Here is a 16823-nt window from a genome sequence, read left to right on the forward strand (position 1 = left end):
GTGTACCCTAGAACTCTGTGAGAAGCCAGGGAAGTGATTGCTGGGCCCATTGCTGAGATATTTGTATCATCAATTGTCACAGGTGAGGTGCCGGAAGACTAGAGGTTGGCTAACGTGGTACCACTATTTAAGAAAGGTGGTAAGGAAAAGCCAGCGAACTATAGACCAGTGAGCCTGACATTGGTGGTGGGCATGTTATTGGAGGGAATCCTGAGGGGCAGGATTTACATGTATTTGGAAAGGCAAAGACTGATTAGGGATAGTCAGCATGGCTTTGTGCGTGGGAAATCATGTCTCACAAACTTGATTGAGTTTTTTGAAAAAGTAACAAGAAGAATTGATGAGGGCAGAGCTGTAGACATGATCTATATGGACTTCAGTAAGGCATTTGACAAGGTTCCCCATGGAAGACTGGTTAGCAAGATTAGATCGCATGGAATACAGGGTGAACTAGCCACTGAGATACAAAACTGGCTCAAAGGTAGAAGATAGAGGGTGGTTTTTCAGACTGGAAGCCTGTGTCCAGTGGTATGCCACAAGGATCGATGCTGGGTCCACTGTTTTATGTCATTTATATAAACCAAAATTGGAGGTGCAGTGAACCGTAAAGAAGGTCACCTCAGAGTACAACGGGATCTTGGTCCAATGGACTGAGGAGTGCCAGATGGAGTTTAATTCAGATAAATGCGAGATGCTGCATTTTGGTAAGGCAAATCAGAGCAGGACTTATACACTTAATGGTAAGGTCCCGGGGAGTGCTGCTGAACAAAGAGGCGTTGGAATGCAGGTTCATAGTTCCTTGAAAGTGGAGTCGCAGGTAGATAGGATAGTGAAGAAGGCGTTTGGTATGCTTTCCTTTATTGGTCGAGCATTGAATATCGGAGTTGGGAGGTCATGTTGCAGCTGTACAGGACATTGGTTAGGCCACTTTTGGAATAGTGTGTGCAATTCTGGTCTCCTTCCTACTGAAAGGATGTTCTGAAACTTGAAAGGGTTCAGAAAAGATTGATAAGGATGTTGCCAAGGTTGGAGGATTTGAGCTATGGGGAGAGGCTGAATAAGCTGAATCAGTGGGCGGCACAGTGGTTAGCACTGCTGCCTCACAGTGCCAGAGACCCGGGTTCAATTCCCGCCTCAGGTGACTGTGTGGAGTTTGCACATTCTTCCCCCTGTCTGCGTGGGTTACCTCCAGGTGCTCCGGTTTCCTCCCACAGTCCAAAAATGTGCAGATTAGGTGATTTGGCTGTGCTAAATTGCCCGTAGTGTTAGGCGAAGGGGTAAGTGTAGGGGTGTGGGTGGGTTGCGCTTCTGTGGGTCGGTGTGGACTTGTTGGGCCGAAGGGTCTGTTTCCACACTGTAAGTAATCTAAATCTAAGTAAGCTGGGGCTGTTTTCCCTGGAGTGTTGGAGGCTGAGGGGTGACCTTTTAGAGATTTATAAAATCATGAGGGGCATGGATAGGACAAGGTCTTTTCCCTGGGGTGGGGGAGTCCAGAACAAGAGAGCATAAATTTAGGATGAGAAGGGAAAGATGTAAAAGGACCTAAAGGGCAACCGATGTGCAGTTGGGAGTGAGGTGACCTGACAGCCCTCAACATTGACACCAGAGCCCATGAAATTTCATCACATCAGGTCAAACATGGACAAGGAAACCTTCTGCTCATTACCATGTATCCTCTGATGATATAGTATTCGTGTTGGGAATTGGAAGGAACCCAATGACACTGGTTGGGGTGATGTTGGTTTCGGTTTGGTGGTGGCAGAGGTTGAATAATTTCCTCCTGGTTCTGCAAGTTTGCTCCACTCCACTCCCCTGTAGTCGGACTTATTCCCTTTTTTGGAAGTGCTCATTATTGTGCCTCACGTGGAGCTCTCCAAGAATGCTCTCCTTCCAGATAAGGCACATGAGGGCGTGTAGCTGCAGCAGGAGCCCTTTTCCTCTACACTTCAATGCCTTAGCGAAGCTACCATCTGTTCCAGCAGGATTGTTGTTCTTAAGCTGGCAGACAGCCTTCTCTAATTCACACAGGGCCGGGTGTTGCTGAGCTTGTGGCATCTAGCATGCTGTTGGATGTGTTCAAGGACACTCGGGTTGGCCAGAACTCTGGTTGAGGAAGTCTCTGAAGTACTCCCTGCAGTATTGTTTGATGGCTTCTTTGTCATAGAGTCATTGAGATGTACAGCATGGAAACAGACCCTTCGGTCCAACCCATCCACGCTGACCAGATATCCCAACCCAATCTAGTCCCACCTGCCAGCGCCCGGACCATATCCCTCCAAACCCTTCCTATTCACATACCCATCCAAACACCTCTTAAATGTTGCAATTGTACCAGCCTCCACCACATCCTCTGGCAGCTCATTCCTCTGCGTGAAAAGTTGCCCTTTAGGTCTCTTTTATATCTTTCCCCTCTCACCCTAAACCTATGCCTTCTAGTTCTGGACTCCCTGACCCCAGGGAAAAGACTTTGTCTATTTATCCTATCCATGCCCCTCATAATTTTGTAAACCTCTATAAGGTCACCCCTCAGCCTCCGACCCTCCAGGGAAAACAGCCCCAGTCTGTTCAGCCTTCCCTGTAGCTCAGATCCTCCAACCTTGGCAACATCCTTGTAAATCTTTTCTGAACCCTTTCAAGTTTCACAACATCTTTCCGATAGGAAGGAGACCAGAATTGCACGCAATATTCCAACAGTGGCCTAACCAATGTCCTGTACAGCCACAACATGACCTCCCAACTCCTGTAATCAATACTCTGACCAAGAAAGGAAAGCATACCAAACGCCGCCTTCACTATCCTATCTACCTGCGACTCCACTTTCATGGAGCTATGAACCTGCACTCCAAGGTCTCTTTATTCAGCAACACTCCCTAGGACCTTACCATTAAGTGTATAAAATTGGCCAGCAATGAGGTGGAGCCTTAGGTGTTTGGTCCGTAAGTGGTCTTGACAGCACAGAAGAAACCCTGCATATCATGGCTGTCAGCCATTCGTTGAATCTCTAGTGCTTTTTCAACTCACTACCTGTTGTGGGTTTGTTAATGGATCCCGGCCTTCAGTCTCCTGTGGGCCTACCTTCTCTCTTCTGACTGTGGCTGTTAGTTTACACTCAGAAATGCCATGCACTTCCAGTTTATCAGTTCTTGGATCTCCTGATCATTCTCATCAAACCAGTCTTGGTGTTTCCTGGTTGAGTGACCGACTAAAGTTTTGCAGGCGTTGATGAAGGCAGTCTTGAGGGCAGAACAGAGGCTGTTGGGATCCTGCAACTCATTGTCACTAAGGGTCAGTAGATTTGTGGAGAAGAGATGGTTGTATGAGGATATTTTTCCAGGTCTTTGATTGTCTGAATGTTGAAAGTTTTGTAGCACTGCTTCTGCTGTTTCCATTGCAGTAGGGCTATATTTATGTTGATCTTGGCTTGGATCAGGTGATGGTCTGTCCAGCAGTTGTCAGCTTCTGTCATGATGCGGGTGATTTTAACATCGTTCCAATCCGTCGCTCTGACAATGACATAGTCAAGGAGGTGCCAGCGTTTGGAGCACCACATTGTCTTGTATTTGTCCCTTTGATGGAACAGTATATTGGTGATAAGGAGATTGTGTTTGCGGCATTTGGTCAGGAGAAGGGTGGTGTTGGAGTTTTGCTTCCCTAATCCCTTTTTCCCGATTACAAAGATCTGCTGATGTGGTCTCAGAGTGTGGAAGAAAGTGAGGACTGCAGATGCTGGAGATCAGAGCTGAAAATGTGTTGCTGGAAAAGCAAAGTGTGTCAGGTTCAATGTTAAGAACAAGTCAGGCACATTTCTATGATCAATAACAAACAACTGATCTATCACCAAATCAAACATGCAAAGATTATTGACAAACCATTTGGATTAAGCAAATATATATCTACCCTTTTATTCAATAAAAAACACATACACAAGTCTGAGGTGAAACAAAAAATTGAAACTGCAGTATTAATTTGAAAGTATGTTGGTTATGGTCACACTCATGAAAAAAAGATGTCATGTGTGACATTCTGATTCCAAAGTTATGCTGCACACACAAGCTGGTGGCACTGGGATGTTTTCCTGGAATAGTTGTAGCCAGCTGAATACCCTGTGCTGGAGATGATGGGGTAGATTTCAATGATTCCTGTTCTGGAATCTTCTATGAGTGGAAAATATGACTTCTAATAAGTTTTCAGCTCACATACTTTGTTGAGATGAGAGAGAAGAGAGAGAAAGAAATAGATGGATGCTTCTCAAAAAATCTTAAATTCTCTCTGCATTCAAAATTTAATAATTGTCTTTCAGCTGCAAACTGGGTCATGTGATCTCTCTTGGAAGTTCTCCCAACTGATTCACTCTACCTGAGCTCCTTGCAATACAGTTGCTGTTTTCCCAGTGTACAAAGGTTCTTTTTTCAAAAGTTCAACATATCTCTATGACTCTATACATGGTCTGCAAGGTCTTTTCAAAAAATAGTTTTTGGCTAACATCTCTTATTACTTCATGTAGGGGAAGTTTGAGTAAATTAGAGGAAAATAACATGGCTCTATATCAGAGTAGCAATAAATAAAATAATAATCAATACAGAGTGGACAATGATTGCAAACTTAGAGTGTGCTTGCAGATAAAGCCAGTGCTTATAAAAACTGTAAAATAAAAATTAGTGGCTTTGTATCTGAATGCACCTATCATTTGTAATAAAATAATGAATTGCCAGTTCAAATTGTTATGGACCTGGTACTTTCTTCTCAACCAACCCCAGACCAGGTTGTATGCTCTGTTGCAGGTTTTTTGCTTCCACTTTGCTTTTCTTTACCACTTCAACAAAACTCACTGGCTTATCCCATTTTCCCACATCCTTCTTCCCAGCACTTTTTCTAAATCACCAACACTTCCTATGGCCTACCTTTTTGAAAGCACCTGAGCATTTTTTACTTCTCTTTCCCCCTCATGTGTTTCCTTTATCCCTGTGGTGAACTATCTTCAATGAGATCTCCTTTTCCCTTACCACCTTTCCCTTTCCCAAAATTCTATCCCTCACAGATTGAAATTGATGTCAGAAGCCAAACTTTGATTTATGAATCAATGCATAATCATCTGCCATTTCCACTGATAATCTTAACTCTCTCCTCTTCCACACAAGTTTTCACTATTCAGGAAGTAAATTTTTGAATTCATAGAGTCATAGAGTTCTACAGCACAGAGACAAGTCCTTCGGCTCAAATTAGTCCATGCTGACCAAAATGTCTGGCCCATATCCTTCTAATCCTTTGCTACCCATGAATTTGTCCAAATGTCTTTTAAATGTTGTTAATGTATCCACCTCAACCACTTCCGATGACAGCTCATTCCATATGCATACCACCCTCTGCATAAAAAAGTTGCCCCTCAGGTTCCCTTTTATTCTTTCCCCTAATCTTAAACTGATTCCCTTTAGTCCTCAATTCCCCAACCCTGAGAAAAAGACTGAGTGCATTCATCCTATCCATGCCTCTCATGATCTTACACACCTCTATAAGATCCCCCATCATTCTCCTACGCTCTCAAGAAACAAGTCTTAGTTTGTCCAACCTCTCCCTATAACTTAGACCATTCAGTCCAGGCAACATCCTTGTAAATTTCTTCTGCACTCTTTCCAGTTTAATAACATCCTTCCTATAACAAGGTGACCAAAACTGAACATAATACTCCAAGTGCGACCTCACCAATGTCCTTTATAACTGCAACATAACTTCGCAACTTCCATACTCAATGCCCTGCCTGATGAAGGCCAGTGTGCCAAAAGCCTTCTTCACTGCCCTGTTTACCTGTGACTCCACTTTCAGAGAACTGTGAACCTGAACTCCAAGATCTCTCTGTTCCACTACAGTCCTTAAAGCCCTGCCATTCACCATGAAACTCCTACCTTGATTTGACTTTCCAAAATGCAAGACCTCACACTTTATCTATATTAAACTCCATTCGCCATTTCTCGGCCCCTTTCCCCAGGCAATTTCTGATAACCTTCCTCACTAGCCAGGATATCACCTATTTTAGTGTCATCTGCAAACTTACTAATCAAGCCTTGTACAATCTAATCCAAATCAGTGATATAGATAACAAACAATAATGGGCCCAGCACCAATCGCTGAGACACTCCACTCATCACAGGCCTCCAGTTCGACAAGCATCCTTCCACTATTACCCTCTGCCTCCTACCATCAAGCCAATATTGCATCCGATTTGCCAGCACCACCCCCCACAACCCTCCCCCCTGGGATTCCATGCAACCTTCCTGGGCAACCTACCATGATGAACCTCATCAAAGGCCTTACTGAAATCCATATAAACCATGTCTACCGTCCTGCCCTTGATAAACTTTCTGGTCACTTCATCAAAGAACTGTAACAAAGTTTTGAGGCATGGTCTCCCACTCACAAGGCCATGCTGACTATTCCTAATCAAACGCTGTCTTTCCAAATACATGTCTATCTTATTCCTCAGCATCTTCTCAAGTAACTTTTCCACCACAAATGATAGGCTTACTGGTCTATAGTCCCCAGGCTTTTCTTTGCAGCCATTTTTGAATAAGGGCACAACATTCGCTACCCTCCAGTCTTCCGGGACCTCCTCTGTGGCTAATGATGATGCAAAAATATCAGCCAGGGCCCCCGCAATTTCTTCTGTAGCCTCTTGCAGTATTCTTGGATATATCTGGTCAGGACCAGAAGATTTATCTACCTTCATACATTCTAATACAACCAACACCTTCTCTACTGTGATATGGACTGTCCCCAAGATATAACCACTAACTTCCCTAAGTTTCCAAGTCTTCATGTCTTTCTCCATGGTAAACAAAGGAAAAATATTCACTGAGAACCTCATCCATCTCCTGTGGTTCCTCCAATAGAATCCAAAAATGCATCACGTTTGATTTATTTTCAATCCACTGACCCTTTCCAACTCAATGTATGTATGACCAGGATCCTTCCTTAGAATCCTAAAACGTTGACTGTAGGCTTCTGATACTAACTCATCTAGACTTAAGATGGCGTTTTTCACCTCTTCATACTCTTTAGAAACCTTGATCGTGATTCAAATACTTCACCAGCTCTACCTACCAACTTTGTTTGGATCAACAATACCTACATGGTCACTGGCCATTTCAGTTGTTTCGCTACATTCTCAAATGAAATGAAAAAGGCTTCTACATCCTTCTTGTCGAACTTAGGCAATGCTTGAACATATTTAAATAGGTCAAGAATGTGGTGCTGGAAAAGCATAGCAGGTCAGGCAGCATCCGAGGAGCAGGAAAATCAACGTTTTCCTGCTCCTCAGATGCTTCTTGACCTGCTGTGCTTTTCCAGCACCACACTCTCGACTCTAATTTCCAGCATCTGCAGTCCTTACTTTGGCCATATTTAAACAGGTCCCCACTCGGCCTTTGGCTATGATGGGATTGTTCTCCATCACTGTCCTCAACACTACTCTTACTTTTTGTCTCCACCTCCACCATTTTAAGTCGAGTTCTCAGTTCCAACCTCTGAAGTTCAAAAACTCTCTCTTTTTCCCTTTCAAAAACTCTCTCTTTTTCCCTTTCCTCTGTTAAGGCCTTCCTCTTCTCTTCTTTTTCCTCTGTTTTTAATTGTAATTCAAATTGTTTCATTGCCTTTTCATGTTCAAACTGCTTCATTTTCAATTGAATTTTAGCCATTACCAAAAATTCAGATGGAATTCCAGACAATTGTAAATGCTGCGTGATTGCCACAACTATCTCCCCTTTCCTTGCAGACACAGACAATCCCAACTCCAGCTTTTTTGCCAATTCAGAAAGTCTTTGACTTGCTTATTGTCTATAAAACTCCTAAAGTGACTTCTTCCACCCTCAGGAAACTCTTAGTGACTGAAAGAGCCATTACTACACAAAGCACACCTTGTTTACACCAACCAAATTCAATATCCGAAATAAAAGACTCCAACACTTACCACTTGCTTCCTCCGAGTCCAATAATCCTAAACATGACCTGGACTTAGAGATTTTGATCCTGACAAGAGCCCCCAGTTTGTTATGGACCAGACCAGACTTCCTCAAAAATATATTAAGAAGGTAGCCTAGACCCTAACTCTTTCTTATTTTATAGATAAATGTAAGGTGTTGCATTCCCAATGCAATTCAATTGGCCAAACTACTTGATGTTAAGCAAAATGCAATTTATTCATACACTTTAGTTAAAATACACAACAAAACAAAAAAAGAATTAACTTAGTTGTAACTCTATTGAAATGATTAACACAATGAAACATACAGTAACTGTTACTAATTAACTTTTTCAGGATAGTAACATCCCACAAACACACCCTTGGGAAAAGGCAAATTCAGAAAAACAGATTGTCTTACATGCAACTCTGAGATACTGCCAACTGCAGATGCTGGAAGTCAGAGTCAATAGAGAGTTGAGTTGGAAAAAGCACTGCACGTGGAGCAGCATCAGAGGAGAAGTGGAGCCAACGTTTTAAGCCGGAACCTTTCAATAGACATCTTGTCACCTCTGTCTTAAAACTATCTTTTTAAAAATGCAGGACAAGATAACCTTTTAAAGCCATAGTATTGTTACAAATAAAAATTCATATGTATGACTTGATAAGCAATACAGAGTCATGGTGACAAGGAAACCAAAGCTGGGACCTGAATATCCAATGTTATGTGACATTTCAGAAGGACAGGACGCTGGGAATAGATGGTTGGCTAGCTTTGTTAATTAAAAAGATGTTAGTGCTGTCATGAGCAATGATCTCAGTTCTAAATACATAGTTTTGGTAGAACTAAGAAGCTGTAAGGGGTAGAAAACATTTCTGGAAGTTACTTATTGGCCACAAAACAAATAATGTAAATCATACTATTAAACTGTGTGTATAACAAGGGTAATACAATAATCATGGGGGATGTCAATGATCATATATACTGGCAAACTTAATTTGTGCTATTGTTATGGAGGACAATTCTTGGAATTAATGCAAGATTTTTTTTAGAGCTGTACATTGAGAGCTAAGAAGAGAATATGCTATTTTGATGAAGTATTGTTCATTGAAAAAGGCAAATTAATTAAGAAAGTAGGAAGAGAGAAAGCTAGGAATTACAAATCTATTAGTCTGACATCAGTCATAGGAAAACACATGATTTGATAATAAAAGATATGATAACAGAACACCAAGAAAATAATTGTAGGATTGGGTAAGATCAACATGAATTTATGAAAGGAAAGACATGTTGAATATACCTGTTGGAGTTTTTCTAAGGAGTAAATTGGCAAAATACATAAGGAGGGACTGGTTGAATTGGCATTTTTAGATTTTGTGGAGGTCACATCACATGCTGGCCTGATCTGAAGTTGCCACCCAGCTTAAAATAGTCCTAACCATCTGGAAGAATACATAGCAATCAATGACCTTCTCCACTTCACCAGGTAAGTACCACCATTTTCTCTCCAATGCCTCACACTCACTCTATGTTATTGTACCCTCTTCCCATCAAGACTCATGTTCTACAACTCTATTGCCTGCAACACCTTTCCTCACTTGCTCTTACATCAAAGTTGGCCTCGCAGGACTTCTTGCCCAATTCTGCCACACATCTTGCCATAGCCCACGTCACTTAGACCCCTATAAGAATCTACGCACTTTATTTCTGTTTGCAGTGAGGCACAACAAAGTAGACTGTGAGTTATGCGGAGGAGGCAAAGATATTTCCAGAGAAATTGGAACTACTAAGTAAGTGAAAAACAAATTGCCAAATAGAACACAAAGTGGAGAAATGTGAGGTTATCAGCTTTTGTAATAAAAATAGAAAAACAGGTATTTCTTAAATGGGGACAGATTGAGAAGTGTTGATCTTCAAATGAACTTTGTCCTTGTTCATGAATCACTGAATGTTGGTGTACATGTGTAGCAAGCATTTAGGAAGTCCTTTGTTACTGGACAATTTGAGTAAAGGTGTCAGAGTACCATATAGAGGAGATGGGACACCTTGTTTGCAGTTGTACAAGATATTAGTGAGGCCACATTTGGAGTACTGAGTGCAATTCTGGTTGCCCTATTATAGAAAGGATATAAATTAGAAAGAGTGCAGAAAAGATTTACAAGGATGTAACCTGCACTGGAAGGTTTGTTTTGTAAGGAGAGGTTGGATAGACAGGGACTCTTTCCCTGGAACACAGGAGACCGAGAGGTGACTTTATAGGGGTATATAAAATCACGAGAGGCAGAGATAAAGTAGATAGTGGATAGCTTTTCCCTATGGTAGGGGTGTCTAAAACTAGAGGGCATAGATTTAAAGTGAGAGGGGAGAGATACAAAAGAGTCGAGAGAGGCAATTTGTTCACACAGAGGGTGGTGAGTGTCTGGAACAGGCTGTCAGAGGTAGCGGAGGAAGCAAATACAATTGTGTCACTGAAGAAATATTTGAACAGGTACACGGATGGGAGAGGCATGAGGGACAAGGACAAAATGCAGGCAAAACAGACTAGTTTAAATTGTGAAAACTGGGCAGCATGGGCAAGTTTCCACACTGTGGACCTCTATGACTCAATGCGCCAAATTACCTAATTCTTCTCCAATAATAGGGGACAATGGCTTAGTGGTAATATCGTTGGACCATTAATCCAGAAACCCAGGTACTGTTCTAGGAACCTAAGTTTGAATCCCACCATGGCAGATGGTGAGATTTAAATTTTAAAGAAATCTGGAATTACAAGTTTAATGATAACCATTAATCTATTGTCGCTTGTCAGAAAAAGACCCATCTCATTCACCAATGTCCTTTAGGGGAGAAAATTCCCAATATTATCTGGTCTGTCCTAGATGTGATTGCAGACCCATATCAATGTGGTTGACTTTTAATGGCAATTAGGGATGGGCAATAAATGCTGGCCTAGCCAGCAAATCCCTCATCCGATAAATGAATAAAAAAGTTTAATGGTCTGATCAGAAGTAATCTCATTCAAATAAACAATTCTTACAGAGTAAAGGCAGGAAGGACGTTTCCAATGGCTGGGGATGGTACCCTCTTCAGGATATGGAGATTGAGTATGTTCAAGACTGAAACTGATAGATTTCTACACATGAAAGACATCAAGGATTTAGGGTTAGTGAAGGAAAATGGTGTTGAAGTAAAAAATCAAGTATGATTTAATTGAATTTCAGAGTGGGCTCAACCGACTGAATTGTATAATTCAGCTTTCATTTATTTTCTTAGTCAAAATAGATACTGATTTGGTAAGGAACTAGTCTAAATGTCTTCAACAATTCAAGGGTGTCAGTGTTGTGAAGGATTGTCTTACTGATAAAAGTTAGAATGAGCTGACTAATTTAATCATGTAAACAAGAGCAGGTCAGAGGCTAGGAATACTGTGGCAAGTACTCACTTTCTGACTCCACCATCAAGAAGCCACAAGTCAGGAGTTGGATGGAATTTTCCCCACTTGCCTGGATGATGGAGCCCCCAACAACACTCAAGAAGCTTGACACCATCCAGGACAAAGCAGCCCGCTTGATTGGCACTGCATCCACAGGCATTCACTCCCTCCATCGGCAATGCTCACGAGCAGCAGTGTGTACTATCTACAATATGTACTGCAGAAATTCCCCAAAGATCCTCAGACAGCACCTTTCAAACAAATGACCACTTCCATCTAAAAGGACAAGAGCAGCAGATATATGGGAATACCACCACCTTCAAGTTCCCCTCCAAGCCACTCAGCATCCTGACTTGGAAGTATATCAGCATCCCTTCGGTCGCTGGGTCAAAATCCTGGATTTCAGCAAAAGGCCCAACAATCACCTCCCTAGCTTCCCACAGAGTTCTAGGGTACACCTGATCAGGTCCTGGGGATTTATCCCCTTTATGTGTTTCAAGACATCTAGCACATCCTCCTCTGTAATATGGACATTTTTCAAGGTGTCTCCATCTATTTCTCTATATTCTCTATCTTCCATGTCATTCTCCACAATATACACTGATGCAAATCTCACTCCACACAAAGGCCGCCTTGCTGATCTTTGAGGAGCCTTATTCTCTCCCTCGTTATCCCTTTGTCTTTAATGTATTTGTAAAAACCCTTTGGATTCTCCTTAACCCTATTTGCCCTCCTAAGTATACTCCTACTGCCTTTATACTCTTCTAAGGATTCATTCGATCTATCCTGTTTATACCTGACATATGCTTCCTTCTTGTTCTTAACCAAACCCTCAATTTCTCTCATCATCCAGCATTCCCTACACGTACCAGCCTTTTCTTTCACCCTAACGGGTAGAACTGTCTCTGGACTTTTGTTATCTCAATTCTGAAGCCTTCCTATTTTCCAAATGTTGCTTTACCTGCGAAAATCTGCTCCCAGTCAGCTTTTGAAAGTTCTTGCCTTATACCATCGAAATGTCCCTTCCTCCAATTTAGAACTTCAACTTTTAAATCTGGTCTACCCTTTTCCATCACTATTTTAAAACTAATAGAATTATGGTCGTCAACCCCAAAGTGCTCCTCCACTGACATCTCAGTCACCTGCCCTGCTAATTTCCCAAGAGTAGGTCCAGTTTTGCACCTTCTCTAGTAGGTACATCCACATACTGAATCAGAAAATTTTCTTGTACACACTTAACAAATTCCTCTCCATCTAAACCCTGAACACTGGCAGTCCCAGTCTATGTTTGGAAAGTTAAAACCACTACCATAAGCATACTATTATTCTTACAGATAACTGAAATCTCCTTTCAAATTTGTTTCTCAATTTCCTGCTGACTATTAGGGGGTCTATAATACAATCCCAATATGGTGATCACCCCTTTCTTATTTCTCAGTTCCACCCAAATAACTTCCCTGGATGTATTTACAGGAATATCCTTATCTTTCCTTTTTAAACACACCTGATACAAACAGTTTTCATGAAGTGCATGACCAGTTCTACTTCTTGAAGCAGGGATTTTCCAGTGCCAGCCAAGCTAAGAGGAATGGGGCATGGAGCATGTCATTGAGCCCCCCTCTCCCCAGTGAGTGATATACCCTAGTATCACTGAGCACCCCTCAATTGCCGGTGTCCCACCTCCAGTATCAGTGAGTCCACTGTGATTGATAACCCCAATTGTCAGTGAGACCTCACCCTGTGAGTGAGAATCCCCCCGATGACAGTGAGTCCCATGTCACCGAGTCCCCCATGTCAGTAAGCCCTCCCACCAATAGCATTGGGCCCAAGTGTCAGTGAGTGAACCCCAAATAAAGTGACAATCTCAGGGACAGTGAATTCATCCAGTGTCAGTGAACCCCTCTCCAATAACACTGCATATCCCCCAGTGTCAGTACGTGTGCCCCCCCAAAAAGAAGACAGTGACTCTCCTCCGATAGTGATTCATCAACACCCCCTCCCCTCCAACAAAGATTCCCCTCACCAACAGTGAACCCCCTTCTCCCCGTCCCTCACCGACAGAGAATCCCCTTCTCCCCCTCCCTCACCGACAGTGATCCCCTCCTCTTCTCACCGACAGTGATCCCCCGTCTCCCCCTCCCTCACCGACAGTGATCCACCTTCTCCCCCTCCCTCACCGACAGTGAACCACCTTCTCCCCCTCCCTCACCGATAGTGATCCACCTTCTCCCCCTCCCTCACCGACAGTGAACCCCCTTCTTCCCCTCCCTCACCGATAGTGATCCCCCTCCACCCCCGGGGACAGTGATCCCCCTTCTCCCCTTCCCTCACCGACAGTGATCCCCCTTCTCCCCTCCCTCACCGACAGTGAAGCCCCTTCTCCCTCTCCCTCACCGACAGTGAACCACCTTCTCCCCTTCCTCACCGACAGTGAACCACCTTCTCCCTTCCCTCACCGACAGTGATACCCCTCCTCCCCCGGGAACAGTGATCCCCCTCCTCCCCCGGGGACAGGGATCCCCATTCTCCCCCTCCCTCACCGACAGTGATCCCCCTTCTCCCCTTCCCTCACCGACAGTGAACCCCCTTCTCCCCCTCCCTCACCTACAGTGATCCCCATTCTCCCCCTCCCTCACCGACAGTGATCCCCCTTCTCCCCCTCCCTCACCGACAGTGAACCACCTTCTCCCCTCCCTCACATACAGTGAACCCCCTTCTCCCCTCCCTCATCGACAGTGATCCCCCTCCTCCCCCGGGGACAGTGATCCCCCTTCTCCCACTCCCTCACTGAGAGTGAACCCCCTTCTCCCCACCCTCACCGACACTGATCCCCCTTCTCCCCTCCCTCACCGACAGTGATCCCCCTCCTCCCCCGGTGACAGTGATCTCCCTTCTCCCCCTCCCTCACCGAGAGTGAACCCCCTTCTCCTCTCCCTCACCGACACTGATCCCCCTTCTCCCCGCCCTCACCGACACTGATCCCCCTCCTCCCCCGGGGACAGTGATCCCCCTTCTCCCCCTCCCTCACCGACAGTGAACGCCCTTCTCCCCTCCCTCACCAACAGTGATCCCCCTTCTCCCCTCCCTCATTGACAGTTAACCCCCTTCTCCCCCTCCCTCACCGACAGTGAACCCCCTTCTCCCCCTCCCTCACTTTTAGTGATCTCCCTCCTTCTCCGGGGACAGTGATCCCCCTTCTGCCCCTCCCTCACCGACAGTGATCCCCCTTCTCCCCCTCCCTCACCGACAGTGATCCCCCTTCTCCCCCTCCCTCACCGACAGTGATCCCCCTTCTCCCCCTCCCTCACCGACAGTGATCCCCCTTCTCCCCCTCCCTCACCGACAGTGATCCCCCTTCTCCCCCTCCCTCACCGACAGTGATTCCCCCTTCTCCCCCTCCCTCACCGACAGTGATTTCCCCTTCTCCCCCTCCCCTCATGGACAGTGATCCCCCTTCTCCCCCTCCCTCACCGACAGTGATCCCCTTCTCCCCCTCCCTCACCGACAGTGAACCCCCTTCTCCCCCTCCCTCACCGACAGTGAACCACCTTCTCCCCCTCCCTCACCGATAGTGATCCCCCTCCTCCCCCGGGGACAGTGATACCCCGTCTCCCCCTCCCTCACCGACAGTGAACCCCCTTCTCCCCTCACTCACCAACAGTGATCCCCCTTCTCCCCTCCCTACCGACAGTGAACCCCCTTCTCCCCTCCCTCACCGACAGTGATCCCCCTTCTCCCCCTCCCTCACCGACAGTGATCGTCCTTCTCCCCTCCCTCATCGACAGTGAACCACCTTCTCCCCCTTCCTCACCGAGTGAACCACCTTCTCCCCCTCCCTCACCGATAGTGATCCCCCTCCTCCCCCAGGGACTGTGATCCCCCTTCTCCCCCTCCCTCACCGACAGTGATCCCCCGTCTCCCCCTCCCTCACTGACAGTGATCCCCACTTCTCCCCCTCCCCTCATGGACAGTGATCCCCCTTCTCCCCTCCCTAACCGACAGTGATCCCCCCTTCTCCCCCTCCCCTCATGTACAGTGATCCCCCTCCCCCCAGGGACAGTGAACCACCTTCTCCCCCTCCCTCACCGACAGTGATCCCCCTTCTCCCCCTCCCTCACCGACAGTGGTCCCCCGTCTCCCCCTCCCTCACTGACAGTGATCCCCACTTCTCCCCCTCCCCTCATGGACAGTGATCCCCCACCCCCCTTCTCCCCTCCCTCACCGACAGAAATCTCCCCTCCCTCACCGACGGTGAATCACCTTCTCCCCTCCCTCACCAACAGTGATCCCCATTTTCCCCTCCCTCACCAACAGTGATCCCCATTTTCCCCTCTCTCACCGACAGTGATCCCCCCTTCTCCCCCTCCCTCACTGACGGTGAACCACCTGCTCCCCTCCCTCACCGAGAGTGATCCCCCATCTCCCCTCCCTCACCGACGGTGAACCACCATCTCCCCTCCCTCACCGACAGTGATTTCCCCTTCTCCCCCTCCCTCACTGACAGTGATCCCCCTTCTCCCCCTCCCTCACCGATAGTGATCCCCCTCCTCACCCAGGGACAGTGATCCACCTTCTCCCCCTCCCTCACCGACAGTGATCCCCCTTCTCCCCCGGAACAGTGATCCCCCTTCTCCCCTCCCTCACCGACAGTGATCCCCCTCCTCCCCCGGGGACAGTGATCCCCATTCTCCCCCCTCCCTCACCGACAGTGATTCCCCTCCCCCCGGGGACAGTGATTCCCCTCCCCCCGGGGACAGTGGTGCGTAACTGACGGTGACGGGAGGTCGCAAGAAGCCGTTGCTGCGGACGGGCGATGATGCAGTTCCGTTTCCGGTGACCGTTATTTTGATGTTGTTTGGGCGGGAACTCCAAATTATAGGAGAATCGGAATCCAAACGGTGAGTGAGTGAGGGAGGGAAGAAAGAAAGAGAGGGGAGAGTGCAGCTGAGGAGGCTGTGCTGGGGTCCACCAGGGGAAGCTGCTGGTTGGTCAGGGAGGACGATTGAGAGGGTTCGGCATGAGCCGGAGTCCCGCAGGTGAATGGATGGTCAGGGAGGGCTGTGGGGTTTTCGCCGTGTCCGGGGAGTGGAGGATCTGGGGGAGGCAGTTGGAGACAACCGGAGTGTAGGTTCCGGCAGGGAATGGGGTTGTCCGGCATGAGTAGGGAGGGGAAGAATCAGGGTCCTGGAGGGGGAGTGGGAGTGGGAGTGGGAGTCCGAGGGAGGGAGGGAGGGTCAGGGCAGCGAGTGAGGGCCCAGGGTGAGACTCTGTTCAGCCTCAAGAACAAAGTTGTAGTCTGTGCTAAGGAAAGGTGGGGGTGGGCGGGAAGAGAAAGGGTCAGCGGCAGAGGGGTAAGAAATAAACAAAGGGTAAAGAATGGCTGGTCCAGTGGCCAGCCTTTAGGAGGAAGGGGGTTGGTTGAAAACTGGGAGCAAGGA

General features: G+C 46.3%; 1 protein-coding gene across 2 annotated transcripts in view; it reads left to right on the forward strand.

Moving 5' to 3' along the window:
- Positions 1 to 16169: 16169 nt before the first annotated feature.
- Positions 16170 to 16823, forward strand: part of ndc80 (NDC80 kinetochore complex component) — a 62527-nt gene continuing 61873 nt past the window's right edge. The window contains exon 1 of one of the 2 annotated variants that reach the window (XM_087976170.1): positions 16170 to 16283. Coding sequence is in view for 1 of the 2 variants with exons in the window: in XM_087976169.1 (XP_087832295.1) it covers positions 16403 to 16421 (19 nt within the window). In the remaining variant the exon portion in view is untranslated. Of the gene's footprint in view, positions 16284 to 16373; positions 16422 to 16823 lie in introns of those variants that run through there. The other variant, XM_087976169.1, reaches the window with a different exon arrangement.

The sequence above is a fragment of the Chiloscyllium plagiosum genome, unplaced genomic scaffold (assembly GCF_037043375.1).
Source record: "Chiloscyllium plagiosum isolate Xiang-an unplaced genomic scaffold, Cpla_swu_hap1 HiC_scaffold_28, whole genome shotgun sequence".
In the NCBI taxonomy this organism is placed as follows: domain Eukaryota; kingdom Metazoa; phylum Chordata; class Chondrichthyes; order Orectolobiformes; family Hemiscylliidae; genus Chiloscyllium; species Chiloscyllium plagiosum.